Source organism: Penaeus chinensis, chromosome 23, assembly GCF_019202785.1.
Source record: "Penaeus chinensis breed Huanghai No. 1 chromosome 23, ASM1920278v2, whole genome shotgun sequence".
Lineage (NCBI taxonomy): Eukaryota > Metazoa > Arthropoda > Malacostraca > Decapoda > Penaeidae > Penaeus > Penaeus chinensis.
Genome location: NC_061841.1, coordinates 10716507 through 10735214, shown reverse-complemented (window position 1 = coordinate 10735214; position 18708 = coordinate 10716507). Strand labels below are relative to the sequence as shown.

At 34.0% G+C, this 18708-nt stretch overlaps 3 protein-coding genes across 4 annotated transcripts in view; all 3 read left to right on the top strand.

The window, feature by feature from the left end:
• The first annotated feature begins 4057 nt into the window (after window positions 1–4057).
• On the top strand, window positions 4058–5607 carry LOC125037535 (small proline-rich protein 2G-like). The gene is made up of 4 exons (XM_047630703.1): window positions 4058–4108; window positions 4270–4378; window positions 4700–4764; window positions 5314–5607. The coding sequence occupies exons 1-4, from the start codon at window positions 4106–4108 to the stop codon at window positions 5398–5400; spliced, it is 264 nt and encodes an 87-aa protein (XP_047486659.1). The 5' UTR covers window positions 4058–4105; the 3' UTR covers window positions 5401–5607.
• A 2516-nt stretch (window positions 5608–8123) lies between these two features.
• Window positions 8124–9556, top strand: LOC125037534 (small proline-rich protein 2G-like). The gene is made up of 4 exons (XM_047630702.1): window positions 8124–8162; window positions 8404–8512; window positions 8855–8919; window positions 9366–9556. The coding sequence occupies exons 1-4, from the start codon at window positions 8160–8162 to the stop codon at window positions 9450–9452; spliced, it is 264 nt and encodes an 87-aa protein (XP_047486658.1). The 5' UTR covers window positions 8124–8159; the 3' UTR covers window positions 9453–9556.
• A 2937-nt stretch (window positions 9557–12493) lies between these two features.
• Window positions 12494–18708, top strand: part of LOC125037533 (small proline-rich protein 2G-like) — a 6254-nt gene continuing 39 nt past the window's right edge. Inside the window, exons 1-4 of one of the 2 annotated variants that reach the window (XM_047630701.1) lie at window positions 12494–12538; window positions 12722–12830; window positions 13149–13213; window positions 18485–18708. The exon at window positions 18485–18708 is cut by the window's right edge and continues 39 nt beyond it. In XM_047630701.1, coding sequence (XP_047486657.1) covers window positions 12536–12538; window positions 12722–12830; window positions 13149–13213; window positions 18485–18571 — 264 coding nt within the window. In that variant the 5' untranslated portion in view covers window positions 12494–12535 and the 3' untranslated portion in view covers window positions 18572–18708. Of the gene's footprint in view, window positions 12539–12721; window positions 12831–13148; window positions 13214–13859; window positions 14165–18484 lie in introns of those variants that run through there. The other variant, XM_047630700.1, reaches the window with a different exon arrangement.

Here is an 18708-nt window from a genome sequence, read left to right as displayed (position 1 = left end):
CAACCAGCATTGTCACATCTGTGGTAGTAATCCTAGACCTGGAGAAGGCTTTTGAATTAGCAAGCCCTGTTGCTATTCAGGAGACCCTAATCCAGAAGGGGATCAGAGGAAAGCTCTTTGCCTGGATAAGTGACTATTTCAGGAAATGGAACGCCACATGGTGGGGTCCTCAGCCCAGCCTTTTTCAACACCCTAATGTCCTGTATCCTCAACATATACCTCCCAGATCATCTCCTATGCAGATGATCTTGCAATCAACTCCATGGCTCTGAGACACAATGTTCAATGTCTATGTATCCAGGGAATGGACCTAGAATGGGTCCAAGGTCTTCCAATACCTTGGGGGAAGGATTGACCAGACCCTCTTCTTCCAAAAGGAGGTCCAGTGCCTGGTTGACCGAACCAAAGCAAGACTGTCTATCATGAAAGCAATGACTGGCAGATACAGGAGCAGCACATATGTACATGCCGTCCGTCCCATTGTGGACATAAAAAAAAAAGAAAAAAAATTGGAAACAGTTCAAAATGAAGCTGCCAGGATCATTCTAGGTACCCCAAGGTCCTCACCCTCCTCCTGAAATGATCTAATGGCAGCACAGTTCCTTTCAAAGGTCATCCAGACAGCCAGGAACACAAGACAAAAAATACTCAGATGCATAGACCAAGATTATTTGCAAACAACTCCTGGCTGTCACACACAGTCAGGGTGTTGATACGCTAACAGCTCAAAGCGTAACTACTTGCTAAGGGTATGGACACCACCCGCCGTGGGCACAAACCTTGATCGACACAGCACTTGCCATTCACCTACAACTTCACAGAGATGAAACTTAGATGCCACAGGCTATGAGCCACTGGCACTCTATGAAACACTCAATAGAGGTGCCGAACGCACCAATTTCTGAGACGGGGATCCCTACAACAGCCGCCAGGCTTGTAAAGAGATTATGCTGCATGCTTACATCGTGGCTGCAGGTGCGGTAGGCATCGAGTGTCAGAGACCCAAATGAGACAGCCATAAATACCTGACACGGGCTATATATATGGAAGGTCTGGGGGAAGCTAAATCTTCGCAAATCTCAAACATCAACCGAGATCAGCATTCCCTGATCCACAAGCAGACAACGACAACGGCAACTCAGGACTGCCCAATCCTTAGCCGACTGGGGAGCCTACCGTTGATCTCCACTTCAACTCCTGATCAGCGCCCAGCCATACCAGTGGAACTCACGCCCACTGCAATCACTTCCTAAAGAGATAAAACACCATTACAAGTGTTAGATGCATACCCCATCTATTACATATGTATGTATGTATATATACAAACATATATATTTATTGGTTAATCAAGATTATGAAATGGCATGATATTCATATTCCCGGTATCATATATGAATATTTGATCATTAACTAGTATGGTTATTAAACAGTGATTCTATGGAAGATGCATATACTGAATTAGATATCCTGTCTATGCCATGTAAAGCCATTGTAAATTGTGCAGTGATCAACACCGACGCACAAAATGTTAATATAAAAAAAAAAAAAAAAAAAAAAAAAAAAATCTAATTGAAAAAAGTTATCAAAACTGAGTGCGAATGGATATTTTTTTTTCAGGTTTAACTAATTCGCCGTTGTTATCCTCTTCAGAAATAGGTAATTCTGATGAAGGAGTTATTTCGACGTCAAACACGCATCTTTCCTCCCTTACATACATACACACATCAGTGCACTGTATCTACTGATTGCATAAACAAAACCGGCTTTAACAAGCTAAGCTTCAGCACCAATATAGATCACGGATCTAAGGGTAAGGGTCACGATCCAGTTCTGGGTCGCAAGCTCATGGTCAGTGGGTTGCATCATAATAATAATAATATGAACAATGATCATGATATAAAATTGATCATGATGATAATAGTATGATAACAATAATAGTAATAATAACAATAACAGGAATATTAATAATTATTATAGTAATAATAAAAATGATAATGATAATGATAATAATAGTAATAATAACAAAAATGTTTGTGATGATTATAATTATGATGTATGAACACACAAACACTCATATATATATATATATATATATATATATATATATATATATTTATATATATACATACATATATATATATATGTGTATATATATATATATTTATATATAAATCTGTACATATATATACACACATACATACATACACATATATATTTGTGTATAACAATCCTCCCTGACTTGGCCTCGAACCTAGGTCACTCCGGGTATGAGACCGGAGGGCCAGTACTAAACCTATATCAATGCGGTATTGCATTATTCCATCTTTCATATATATACCTCAGTATCTGACTTCGGCTTCGAATTTCTAAATCAATTTCCACCGAGTGCCCACGGGGAGTGTGTGTAAAACCTCGCTATCATTACTCATGTATGAGTAGATAGGTAATGTCTATGGAAGCTAGTTAGATCCTAGTTGCACACTCCTTTTAGTGGGTCGTGTGGCATGGTTGGTTTAGTACTGGTCCTCCGGTCTCATACCCGGAGTGACCTAGGTTCGAGGCCAGGTCAGGGAGGATTGTTATACACATATATATACATATGTATATATCTATACATGTCTGCAAGAGGGATATGAAAGCCCTGGACACTGACGTGGCATCTTGGGAGACAATTGCCCTTAACAGGGATGCTTGGAAGCTAACCCTGAAACGTCAGCTTCCTAAAGGGGAAAGGAAAGTAGATGGAAGGCATATGTCGCTGAAAAACGTGCAAGAAGAATGGCAAAAGCAGGCGAGCATCTGCAACTACCTTCCGCCTTCATTTGTCCAAATTGGGGCAGAGATTGCAAGGCTCGCATTGGCCTTCTCAGCCACAACAAGAAATGTTCCCACTAAGCTTGTTCTTTCTGTTAATTCTATGCTGCTTCTACATATGTTATCTCTAAGCAAACATTGCTTTATTTTTATTTTATAAATTTGTACGCCGCGCACTCTGCGTACTGCCGTTCCACAGCGGCAGTGGTAGGCAAGGTTTTTTTTTTTAAGTTTTTAAATGTGAGGAAAAATGTTTATTTTCTTTATATTTTTGTTTTAACTATGTCGAGCGTTACCCATAGTCAGACATGACTTCAGGGGGCCTACTACGACTACTATATATCTATATATTTGTATATATAAAAATGTGTGTGTATAAACTATACATTTTATATACATATATATGTATATATTTGTATATGTATGTAAATATATATACATATATATAAATATATACATTCATATATAATACATACTATGTAATTTGAATATATATACACATTGTGCATATGTGTGTATATATGTATATATATTTTTACTGTATATATATATATATATATATATATATATATATATATATATATGTGTGTGTGTGTGTGTGTGTGTGTGTGTGCATATGTCTACGTACATATGCATAAATATATATACATATATAAATACCTATACATATAATTGTATATATGCATATATCTATACATATATAAACGTATACAGTGTATATGTATAAATATAGATGTGTGTGTATATATATATTAATGTATATATGTATATATGTATATATGTGTATATGTATATATGTATGTACATGAATAAATATATATAAAAATAGGTAAATAAATGATATATATTTAAAGGTATTTATATATATACACATTATAAACACAAAGGTATATATTTATATATACATGGAAATATATCCATATATACTTATAACCATACATATATATAGATTGATCTGTACACATACCTATACACCATTACTGTTATCATCGGTTTCTTTATAGATAGATGCTAGATAGATAGACTGGTAGACAGATAGATATATAGACATTTCGGTGCGTGTATCTTCTATGCATGTATATGTATTTTTGTATGTATGCATGCATGAAGACGTTATACTATTAAAATACCTGCGGTCAGAAACGACATTGACGGTTCACCTTCGCGCTGTTGCCAATGTCTATATGGCAACTGGACGCAATTTGGGGGTATATAAGAGCCAATTCCCTGCCTGCAATAGCAATTCAGCCTGTAGCCTTCTTATAGACAAATAACGTTCCGATTCTTCGCGATGGTTGGTTGCTCTCGATGATGAAATTATATTTACCCATTACTTATTTGCAATTTTGAAGATCTATCTATTTATCTTCATTAAGGAATCGTTCACCTTCAATCTTTTTCTATTTTTTATGTTTCTTTGTGTATATGTGATTTTAACACGAATTTGCATTATAGTTACGCCTTCGCTTTGTTGCCCTTCTCGCTGCCTGCTTCATGGTTGTCATGTCGAGCCAGAATTGCACCCGTTACTGCCAGACTCCTGGGCAGACTGACCTGTGCTGTGGTGAGTGACCTGTGACCTTTGACATTTGTGTTGTATAGTGGGCAAAGTTATATATATAAGAAAGGCATGTATACTATGTTTACTTTGAAGAGTGAGACGATAGGTTCGATTATTTTTATATGTAATGTGAGATAAATAGATATATAGACATATAGATAAGATGTCAAATAGATAAGTGATTATAAAATATATGGACATGGATATATTGAGATACATAGCACTGGGTTACAACAAATAATATTAATCTGTAAAACGTTTCTCCCCTTTTTTTTCCTTCTCATTCCCTCCAATTCATTTCCAACTAAATCTATTCTCCAACAGATCCCCCACCTCCCCCTCGCTGCCCCTACCCCCCTCCGTGCATCGACTTCGACGGCAAGATCCCCGTAAGTATTTCCGGCTCCTCTTCGCTCCTCTATTTTATAATTCAAGAAGACTTCGATCGCTCATCATTGCCTTTACGTTTTTTCTTGTAAATAATTTGATATTTAAAGGTGTCAAACCCATAATTCAAGAATTATTAGCCTGCGAAAATATTGCCATGGTGAAAAGTAATGCATGATTTCATAATGGTAAGTTTCATTTCATTTCTAGAATAAACTTTGAATACAGACACATAATATAATAGCCCATGGTATGACATCTATTCACTGTTTCTATATGAATATTTGGCCGAGTATGTTTTATGACTGTACAAATTCAGTAGTTAATGATTCCTTGCATTCAGTTTAAAAAAACTACTGTTTCCTAAATAGCTTTAAATGAGATTGAATAATTTCCAACTCATTTCGAGAAATTAGTCATTCTGATGAAGCAAATTTTCTCGACGTCAAATGTGCATCTTCCCTTTCAGAAAATTCCTCTTCCTCTCCTTCCGTGCAGTTATACGTAGTAAAGCGAGCCATCTCTCACGCACCTTCCCTCCTCCTTTGCAGTTCTGCTACAGTGACGACCAGTGTCCACCGGGACAGAAATGCTGCACTGACGCCTGTTCCCAAAGGAAAGTTTGTTTGCCCGTCTGAGCCATGCCCCAGCGAGTGCATGGCCGCATGACACAAGCTCTGGACCGACTGTTGAGGAACTGCGTACTTGGCCATTTTATCTCTTGCTTTTGCTTTTCATTCGTTTCTTTAGCATTTCCCTGTGGACACCACCAAGATCTTTCTTTCATTGGCCTAACAACTCCAATCTTAAATGCACAAGAGTGACCAATAAATTTCGAATGGAATTTTGTTTGGATTTTTGTGTCCCTTGGAATGGCTTACGTGCATTAAACATACAAAAACGCATATATCATGTATATACAAATATGTATACATATATATACGTTGTGTGTGTGTGTTTATATATGTGTGTATATATAAATATACATATATGTATTTGTATATATATGCAATGCGTGTGTATATGTATATATATATATATATATATATAAATATACATGTGCATATATATTTATATATCCCTGTGTGCATTTGCATGTATGTAAGTAAATAAATAAATAGATAAATATATATACAAAAATTCAAAGGTATGCGTATTTATATATAGCCATATATATATCTATATATATATGTTTATATTCATGCCTATATAGACATATATTTATATATGTATATATACTTATATGTATACACACACATATATATACATATAGGCATATATACACATATTTATACATAAAGACACATGTTTATATATACTTACACATACACACATATATGTGCATACATATATAAATAATTTATAAATATATATATACATATAAACACACACGTTTATATGTTTATATGTTTATATATATATCAGAGCGACGGAATTTAACCTTAACATCAAAACATATATGCACTTTTCATCGACGAAGATCTCAACATTGACCAAATAAACAAACAGTTCAACGACATGATAAAGGAAGCTGCACTTGAAGTAGGCGGTAAGAATGCTAAGCAAGGCTTCAGCAAGCTCTCAGCTTATGCAAAAACCAAGGGCCATGAAAGTGTCGTCAAAATAGAATTAGCTGAACTAGCAAAGACTATAAATAAATAGAAGAGAGATGTACGGAAATTCCATACCCAAATAATAAATGTAACAGTGATCTCAGGTACCAGCATGAAAACAGCTAAAAGGAAACTCGGAATATAGAGAAATCAAATGTATGCGATAAAGAAACCAGACGAAGTGACATATAATAATAATTAAATCTAAAGATGGGTGTGAGACTTTTACAGGGATCTATACAACTCAAATGAACAGGCACGGATAGAAGCGAACGCGGTAACTAGAGACGTACCTAACATCACAACAGAAGAAATAAAAACAGCGCTTAGTGGCATAGAGAGAGGGGAAACGCCAGGTGCAGACGGAATTAGTATAGACCTTATAATAGATGCAGGAGAAATTGCAATAGTGAAACTGGCCAGTTTTTATAACAAATCCCTTCTCAACGGAAAAACTCATTCATCAATTACGAAAAGGCATTATATTATGTACAAATACAAACTATTTGAAGACAAGTAGTAGAGGAGGTATATTGTAAAATAATGGAAGATATATACGAGGATGGGACAGCAACCATTAAGCTCAACACGGAAACCGATAGAATTTCAATTTAAAAAGGTGTTAGTGCGACTCCATCTCACCAAAACTACTTATAGCTTGCCTTGAGGAAATATTCAAGAAGCTAGAATGGAACGGAAAGACTATCAAAATAAAGGACGAATACCTAAACAATCTAAGATTTGCAGACGATGTTGTTCTCTTTAGCGAATCAGAATATGAAGGGAAAAAAATAATAAACGATTTGAATAGAAAACGTCCCAGAGTTGGAAAGTAACAAGCCGGACTATAGATAGCATACAGAGACCAAGGGCCAGACCAATGAGAAAATGGCGAGGCGAAATAACGAAATCTGGGGCCAAGACTGGAAACAAAAAACGCAAGACAGAGTTGGAAAAGATTGGAAGAGGCCTACGGCATGCAGTAGATTGATACAGGCTGATGATGATATATAGCTAGATAGCTAGATATACATATACACACAATATATATGTTTATATACACATATACATGTGTGTATATATATGCATAAATACATATATATATGTTATATATAAATATATGTGTGTGTGAATACATATGGGCATATACATATATTTACATACGTATATATGTGTGTATATGGATATGTATACTTATATATACATATACATGTATATATGTACATACATATATATGTATATGTATGTAAATAAATAAATAAACAGATGAATAAGTAAATGAATATATATATATATATATATATATATATATTCAAACTTATATATAAATGTATATATGTATAACTGCATTTATATATATAGAGGTATATATATATATATATATATATATATATATATATGAATAGATATATATAGATAGATATATCTACGCATACATACATATATAGGTACATATATATAAACCATTACTGTTATCATCGTTTTCTTGATATTGTAGATAGATGGATAGATAGATTGGTAGACAGGAAGATATATAGATATGCCAGTGCGTGTGTATCTTCTATGCATGGATATGTATTTTTTAAGTATTCATGCATGAAGACGTTATATTATCAAAATATCTGCGGTTAGTAACGGCATTGACGGTTCACCTTCGCGCACTTGCCAATGTCTATGCGGCAACTGGACGCTCTTTGGAGGCATATAAAGAGCCAGTTTCTTGCCTGCAATAACAGTTCAGCCGGTAGCCTTCTTGTAAACAAATAACATTCCGATTCTACGCGATGGTTGGTTGCTCTCGACGTTAACATTATATTTATCTATTACTTATTTTTGATTTTGTCGATCTATTTATTTATTTTACTGAATTCTTTATTTTTTAAAAAGGAATCATGTTCATTAAGGAATCGTTTACCTTCAATATTTGTTTTTTTCATTTACCTTCGAAGTATGGTAACATATGCCCTGATTTTTTTTTTCTGTCCTCTCTTTGTTTATAAATGATCTTAACATGAATTTGCATTACAGTTGCGCCTTCGCTTGGCTGTCCTTCTCGCTACCTTCTTCGTGGTAGTCATGGCGAGCCAGAATTGCACCCGTTACTGCCAGACTCCTGGGCAGACTGACCTGTGCTGTGGTGAGTGACCTGTGACCTTTGAACTTTGTGTTGCATAGGTAGGCAAAGTTATATATATATATATATATATATATATATAAAAGAAAGGCATGTATTTTATGTTTAATTTAAGGAGTGAGATGATATGTTCGATTATATTTATATTTAGTGAAAGATAAATAGATAGACAGACATAGATAAGTAGATGTCAAATAGATAAGCGATTATGAAGTATATGGACATGAATACACAGAGGTACTGAGCTACAACAACTAATATTTATCTGTAAAACGTTTTTTTTTTGTTTTTTTTTTCCTTCTCATTCCCTCCAATTCATTTCCAACCAAATCTATTCTCCAACAGATCCGCCACCTCCCCCTCGCTGCCCCTACCCCCCTCCGTGCATCGACTTCGACGACAAGATCCCCGTAAGTATTTCCGGCTCCTCTTCGCTCCTCTATTTTATAATTCAAGAAGACTTCGCTCGCTCATCATTGCCTTTACGTTTTTGTCTTGTAAATAATTTGATATTTAAAGGTGTCAAACCCATAATTCAAGAATTATTAGCCTGTGAAAATATTGCCATGATGAAAAGTAATGCATGATTTCATAATGGTAAGTTTCATTTCATTTCTAGAATAAACTATACATACAGACACATAATATAACAGCCCATGTTATGACATCTATTCACTGTGTCTATGTAAATATTTGGCATAGTATGTTTTATGACTGTAAAAATTCATGGTAGTTAATGATTCCTTGCATTCAGTTAAAAACAACTACCGTGAAGAAATTCCTCTTCCTCTCCTTCCGTGTAGCTGTACGGAGTAAAGCGAGCCATCTCTCACACACCCTCCCTCCTCCTTTGCAGTTTTGCTACAGTGACGACCAGTGTCCACCTGGCCAGAAATGCTGCACAGACGCCTGTTCCCAAAGGAAAGTTTGTTTGCCCGTCTGAGCCATGCCCCAGCGAGTGCATGGCCGCATGACACAAGCTCTGGACCGACTGTTGAGGAACTGCGTGCTTGGCCATTTTATCTCTTGCTTTTGCTTTTCATTTGTTTCTTTATTATGGTCCATGTGGGCACCAAGATCTTTCTTTTATTGGCCTAACAACTCTAATCTTAAATGCACAAGAGTGCCCTTTGACCAATAAATTTGGAATGGAATTTTGTTTGGCATTTTGTTTCCCTTAGAATGGCTTACGTGCAGCAAACATTGTCATACAAAAACGCACCTATGGAACATTTTCGAGAGACATGTGTAGTAAGCAGTTTCTGACCAAGTACGAAATCTAGTACATACACCAAGTATATATATATATATATATATATATATATATATATATTATACACATGTATACATACATATGTGTATATATACTTATATACGTATATTTACATATATACAAATATGAACATATATGTGCAAATATACATATAGTTATATATATACATGTATATATACATTTGTAGACATATCTACATATATATATATTAATGTATATATCTATTAATTCATTAACATACATGCATACATATAAATGATATATTATGTATATATAAATGTATACATACATATATATATATATATATATATATATATATATATATATATATATATAAGTTGTGTGTTTGTGTGTGTGTGTGTTTATATATGTGTATAGATATAAATATACATATATGTATGTATTTGTATATATATACACAATGCGTGTGTATATGTATATATACACATAAATATACATATGTACATATATATTCATATATCCCTGAGTGTATTTGCATGTATATAAGTGAATAAATAAATAGGTAAATATATATATACACAAATTCAAAGGTGTGCGTATTTATATATATCCATATATATCTATATCTATATATATATATATATGTTTATATTCATGCCTATATATACATATAGGCATATATACACATATACATTTATACATATAAACACATGTTTATATATACTTACACATACACACACACACACACACACACACACACACATATATATATATATATATATGCATATATATAAATAATTTATAAATATATATGTATACATATAAGCACACATGTTTATATGTTTATATATATATACATATATATATGTATTTATCCTAGCGACATAATTTAACCTTAACATCCAAAACATATTAACTTCTCAACGACGAAAATCTAAACACTGACCAATTCAACAAACTGTTCAGTGACGTAATAAAGCAACTATTAAGCTCAACACGGAAACCGATAAAATATCAAGTTAAATAAGGTAGGGCGACACCATCTCTCCAAAACTGCTTACATCTTGCCTTGAGGAAATATTCAAGGAGCTAGAAAGGAACGGAAAGGCTATCAACATAAAGGACGATCTAGGATGTGCAGACAATATTGTTCTCTTCAGCGAATCAGCAAATGGAGTCCAAGAATTGATACACGATCTGAACAGAGAACGTCGGAAAGTCGGACTTACGATGAACAAGAAAAAGACTAAGGTCATGTTCAACCGTAGAGTTCAATTCGAAAAAATACATGTACAAGGCGAAGCGCTAGAGGTAGTGGACAAGTATATATATATCAAGGGCAACTTAAACTGGAAGAGGAAATAAAGCGACGCACCAGTCTAGGCTGTAGCGCCTTCGGTAGACACAGTAACATTCTTAGAGGTTCTTTGCCATTATGTTTATAAAGAAAAGTCTTTAACCAATGCTATCTATATGTGACCATATATGTCGGAGACAGGACGACAGATGGACAAAGAAAGTAACAGACTGGGCTATAGATAACATAAAGAGACCAAGGGCCAGACCATTGACAAAATGGCGTGAAGAAATAACGAAATTTGGGGGCCAAGACTAGAAACAAAAAAGTAGACAGAAAAAAGGAAAAGATTGGGAGAAACCTACGTCCTGCAGTGGATTGATACAGGCTGGTGTTATATAGGTAGACAGCTAGACGTACATATACACACAATATATATGTATATATATGCATAAATATACATATACATGTGTATGTATATGTATAAATAAATATTTTTCGTATGTGTGTTTATACATATGTGCATATACATATATATATATACATATATACGTGTGTATATATATATATATGCACATATATGAGCGTATATGGATATATGTAGAAATATAGATATATATTTATATATACATAAACAAGTATGTATACTTATGTATACATATGTGTATATATATGTTTATATATATGAATAAATAAATATATATACGTATATATAATAGTGTGTGTGTTATATATACGTATACATAAATATGTATAGATACATACATATATATATACAAGTAAATAACAATAAACACATTTGTATAATTGTATACATATATATGTATAAATATCTATATAAACACACACAATGTACATGTATATGCATATAAATAAATATATATACATATACATATGTATATATATATGTATGTAAATTAATAAATAGATAAGAAAATGTATGAATAAATGTAAGGAAATATAGACCTTTATATAAAAATATATACATATATACATTTAAATATATCTGTATATATTCGTATGTATAAATGTATGTATGTATATATGTATATATATTTATATATACAGAGCTATACATTTATATATGTATATAGATCTATATATACATACATACATATACATAAATAAATAGATTGATAGGTAGATAGGTACATATATATAAACCATTATTCTTATCATCCTTTTCTTGGCATTGTAGATAGATGGACAGATAGATAAATAGATTGATAAACAAGTAGATATAGAGATATGTCAGTGCGTGTGTGTATCTTCTATGCATGTATATTTATTCCTGTATGTATGACTGCATGAAGACATTATATAATTAAAATTCCTGCAGTTAGCAACAGCATTGACGGTTCACCTTCGCGCTGTTGCCAGTGGCTATGCGGCAATTGGACGCACTTTGGAAGCATATAAGAAGCCCGTTTTCTGCCTGCAATGACAGTTCAGCCTGTAGCCTTCTTGTAGATAAATAACATTCTGATTCTACGCGATGGTTGGTTGTTCTCGAAGATGACATTATCTTTATCCATTACTTATTTTCGATTTTGTCGATCAACTTATCATTTTAGTGAATTCTCTAAAGTACGGACACAAATATCCCGTTTTTTTTTTTCTTTCTTTCTTTTCTTTTTGTCTATCTTCTCTTTGTGTATCTTAACTCGAATTTGCATTACAGTTGCGCCTTCGCTTTGTTGTCCTTCTCGCTGCCTGCTTCGTGGTAGTCATGGCGAGCCAGAACTGCACCCGTTACTGCCAGACTCCTGGGCAGACTGACCTGTGCTGTGGTGAGTGACCTGTGACCTTTGTGCTTTATAGTGGGCAAAGTTATATATATATATATATTTATAAGAAAGGCATGTATATTATGTTTACTTTAAGACGATAGGTTCGATTACTATCATACGTAGTAAGATATAAATGGACACAGGCATATAGATAAGTAGATGTCAAATAGATAAGTGATTACGAAGTATATAAACATGAATACACAAAGAGATACATCGTACTGAGCTACAAATAATATTCATCTGTAAAATGTGTTTCCCTGTTTTTCCTTCTCATTCCCTCCCATTCCACTTCCAACCAAATCTATTCTCCAACAGATCCCCCACCTCCCCCTCGCTGCCCCTACCCCCCTCCGTGCATCGACTTCGACGGCAAGATCCCCGTAAGTATTTCCGGCTCCTCTTCCGGTTCAATTTGCCATTTTATCTCTTTCTTGTTTATGCTTTTCATTCGTTTCTTTAGCATTTTCCCTGTGGACGCCACCAAGATCTTTCTTATGTTGGCTTATGTCCGGCTATTGTCCGCTCGCCTCGGAGACTTCGCTCGTTCCAACTGCCATGAGGTGGATGAACACGAGGATATACAGTGAAGTTTTTTGTTTTACTTTTTTGGTTGATTTTCAGCATTGCCTTTGTGTTTTTGTCTTGTAAATCTTTTGTTATTTCATAAAGGTAAGTTTCCTTTTATAAGTAGAATAAAGTTTACATACACGTAATATGATAGAAGTCCATGTCATGACATTTATTTACTGTTTCTGTATGAATATTTGTCTAAATATTATTTTGTTTTTTGTGTAGTTGATGATTCTTTGCACTCAGTTAAAAACAATGACTGTTGAGAAAACAGTTTCTAAATGCTCTGAATGAGACAGAATAATTTCCAACTCATTTCGAGAAATATGTCATTCTTTTGAAGCAAATTTTCTCGACGCCAAACGTGCATCTTCCCTTTCCTGAAACTCCTCTATTTCCTTCCTTACACGTAGTAAAGCGAGCCATCTCTCACGAACCCTCCCTCATCCTTTGCAGTTCTGCTACAGCGACCACCAGTGTCCACCGGGCCAGAAATGCTGCACAGACGCCTGTTCCAAAAGGAAAGTTTGTTTGCCCGTCTGAGCCATGCCCCAGCGAGTGCATGGCCGCTGGACACAAGCTCTGGACCGACTGTCTGAGGAACTGCGTGCTTGGCCATTTTATCTCTTTCTTGCTTTTGCTTTTCATTTGTTTCTTTAGCATTTTCCCTGTGGACACCACCAAGATCTTTCTTCTGTTGGCTTAACATCTCTTCTCTGTAATGCATAAGTGCCCATCGACCAATAAATTTGTAATGTAATTTTGTTTGGATTTTTGTGTCTCTTGGAATGGCTTACGTGCATCAGACATTGTGATACAAAAACGCACCTATGGAACATTTTCGAAAGAAAAGTGTACTGAGCAAGTTTCTGACCAGGTACGAAATCTTGTACATACGCCATGTATATATGTATACACATATATACATACATATGTGTATATATATGTATATACAAGTATATAAACATATATACAAATATACACATGTGCAAATGTATAGATATATATATACATGTATATGCAAATATATATACATATACAAACACATGTATATGCATATGTGTAAATATACATATCTAAATATATATATATATCAATTAATTTATATATCTATTCATTAACATACATGCATGCATACATATAAATATATACGTATATATACATACATACGTTGTATGTGTGTTTTTATATATGTGTATATAGATATACATTTTTATATATGTATATACACACTATGTATAGGTATGAATATATATATATATTGATTTGAATATATGTATATGTATATATACACACATTGTATGTGCAAATGTGTATATATATAAGTACATATACACATATATATTTATATATCCCTGTGTGTATATGCATGTATGTATGTCAGTGAATAAATAGATAGATGAATGAATATATATACACAAATTCAAAGGTATGTATTTATATATATCCATATATCTATCTATCTATCTATATATATGTGTATATTATATTCATGTATATATACATATATATTTGTATATATATATATATACATATATATTTGTATATATGTATATATACATATGTGTATATATACATATATATATATAGGCATACACACACACATATATATATATATATATATATATATATATGTATATATATGTTTATAAGTATTCATACACATTTATATATGCATATATATACAGAATTTACAAATATATTTGTATATAAACTCACACATGTTTATATGTTTATACATGATGTATATGTGTAGCAGAGCGACATAATTTATCCTTAATATCCAAAACAGATAGTCACTACTCAGCGGAGAAAATCCGACCATTGAACAAATCAACTCGATCAGTTCGATGACATAATAAAGGAAGCCGAACTTGAAGCAGGCGGTATGAACGTCAAGCAAAGCTCCAGCAAGTTCTCGGTAGAAACTAAACAGCTTATGCAAAAACGAAAGATCATGAAAGTATCATTAAACAGGGACAAAGAAGAATTAGCTGAACTAACAAAGGCTATAAATAAAAAGAAGAGAGAAGTACGGATACTCAATACTCAAATAATAAATGAAACAGTGATTTCAGGTACCAGCATGAAAACGGCTAAAAGAAGACTCGGAATAGAGAGAAATCAAATGTATGCAAAACAAAACCAGACGGAGAAGTGACATAAAAAGAATGGAATCGTATGAGTAATGGAAGACTTTTACAGGGATCTATACAACTCAAATGAACAGCCTCGGATAGAAGCGAACGCGGTAACTAGAGATGTACCTAACATCACAACAGAAGAAATAAAAACAGCGCTTAGTGGCATGAAGAGAGGGAAAACACCAGGTGAAGACGGAATTAGTATAGACCTTATCATAGATGCAGGAGAAATTGCAATAGTGAAACTGGCCAGTTTTTAAAACAATTGCCTTCGCAACGGAAAAAACTCATTCATCAATTACGACAAGGCATTTGATTATGTACAAATACCTGCGGTATTAGAAACTATTTGAAGACAAGGAGTAGAGGAGGTATATTGTAAAATAATGGAAGATATATACGAAGATGGGACAGCAACCATAAAGCTCAACACGGAAACCGATAAAATATCAATTTGAAAAGGTGTTAGAGCCACTCCATCTCACCAAAACTGCTTACAGCTTGCCTTGAGGAAATATTCAAAAAGCTAGAATGGAACGGAAAGATAAGGGACGAATACCTAAACAATCTAAGATTTGCAGCGAATCAGCATATGAAGGGAAACAAATAATAAACGATTTGAATAGAAAACGTCCCAGAGTTGGAAAGTAACAGGCCGGGCTATAGATAGCATAAAGAGACCAAGGGCCAGACCAATGAGAAAATGGCTGGCGGAATAACGAAATCTGGGGGCCAAGCCTGGAAACAAAAGACGCGACAGACAAAGTCGGAAAATATTGGAAGAGGCCTACGTCTTGCAGTAGATTGATACAGGCTGATGATGATATATAGCTAGATAGCTAAATATACATATACACACAATATATATGTATATATACACATATAAATGTGTGTATATATGCATAAATATATATATGTTATATATAAATATATGTGTGTGTGAATACGTTTGTGCATATACATATATGTACATACGTATATATGTGTGTATATGGATATGTATACTTATATATACATATACATGTATATATGTACATACATATATATATATGCATATGTATGAAAATAAATAAATAAACAGATGAATTAGTAAATTAATATATATATATATATATATATGTACACATTCAAAGGTATATATAAATGTATATATGTATAACTGCATTTATATATATATACACAGAGGTGTGTATATATATATATATATATATATATATATATATATATGAATAGATATATATCTACGCATACATACATATATATGTACATATATATATATGATACTGTTATCATCGTTTTCTTGATATTGGAGATAGATGGATAGATAGATTGGTAGACAGGAAGATTTATAGATATGCCAGTGCGTGTGTATCTTCTATGCATGTATATGTATTTGTTTATGTATTCATGCATGAAGACGTTATACTATTAAAATACCTGCGGTTAGTAACGGCATTGACGGTTCACCTTCGCGCACTCGCCAATGTCTATGCGGCAACTGGACGCTCTTTGGAGGCATATAAAGAGCCAGTCTCTTGCCTGCAATAACAGTTCAGTCTGTAGCCTTCTTGTAAACAAATAACATTCCGATTCTACGCGATGGTTGGTTGCTCTCGACGATAACATTATATTTATCCATTACTTATTTTTTATTTTATCGATCTATTTATTTCTTTTACTGAATTCTTTATTTTTTTAATAGGAATCAACTTCATTAAGGAATCGTTTACCTTCAATTTTTTTTTTTCATTTACCTTCGAAGTATGTTAACATATGCCCTGATTTTTTTTTTCTGTCTTCTCTTTGTTTATAAATGATCTTAACATGAATTTGCATTACAGTTGCGCCTTCGCTTTGTTGTCCTTCTCGCTGCCTGCTTCGTGGTAGTCATGGCGAGCCGGAATTGCACCCGTTACTGCCAGACTCCTGGGTAGACTGACCTGTGCTGTGGTGAGTGACCTGTGCCCTTTGACCTCTGTGTTGTATGGTGGGCAAAGTTATATATATATATATATATATATATAAGAAAAAGCATGTATTTAATGTTTACTTTAAGGAGTGAGATGATATGTTCGATTATATTTATATTTAGTGAAAGATAAATAGACAGACATATAGATAAGTAGATGTCAAATAGATAAGCGATTATGAAGTATATGGACATGAATACACATAGAGGTACTGAGCTACAACTAATATTTATCTGTAAAACGTTTTCTTTTTTTCTTTCTTCCTTCTCATTCCCTCCAATTCATTTCCAACCAAATCTATTCTCCAACAGATCCCCCACCTCCCCCTCGCTGCCCCTACCCCCCTCCGTGCATCGACTTCTTCGACGGAAAGATCCCCGTAAGTATTTCCGGCTCCTCTTCGCTCCTTGTCCGCTCGCCTCGGAGACTTCGCTCGCTCATCATTGCCTTTACGTTTTTGTCTTGTCAATAATTTGATATTTAATGGTGTCAAACCCATAATTCAAGAAGAATCATTAGCCTGCAAAGTTATTGTCACGATGAAAAGTAATACATGATTAAAAGACGGAGCATTTAAAAATAATAATTTCATAATGGTAAGTTTCAATTCATACGAAGAATAGACTTTACATACAGGCACGCAATATAATAGCAGCTCATGTCATGACGTTTATTTACTGCTTCTATATGAATATTTGGTTTAATATGTTTTTATGATTGTACAAAGTCATGGCAGTTAATAATTCCTTGCAGTCAGTTAAAAACAACTACTGTGAAGAAAACAGTTTCCTTAAAAGTTCTGCAACAGACCGAATAATTTCTAACTCATTTCGAGAAATTCGTAATTCTGATGAAGCAAGGTTTCTAGACGTCAAACGCGCATCTTTCCTTTCCTGAAATTATTTCTTTCCATGTAGCTGTACGGAGTAAAGCAAGCCATCTCTCACGAACCCTCCCTCCTTTGCAGTTCTGCTACAGTGACGACCAGTGTCCACCGGGCCAGAAATGCTGCATAGAAGCCTGTTCCAAAAGGAGAGTTTGTTACCCCGTCTGAGCCATGCACAGGCGAGTGCATGGCCGCAGGACACAAGCTCTGGACCGACTGTTGAGGAACTGCGTGCTTGGCCATTTTATCTCTTTCTTGCTTTTGCTTTTCAATCGTTTCTTTAGCATTTTCCCTGTGGACACCAC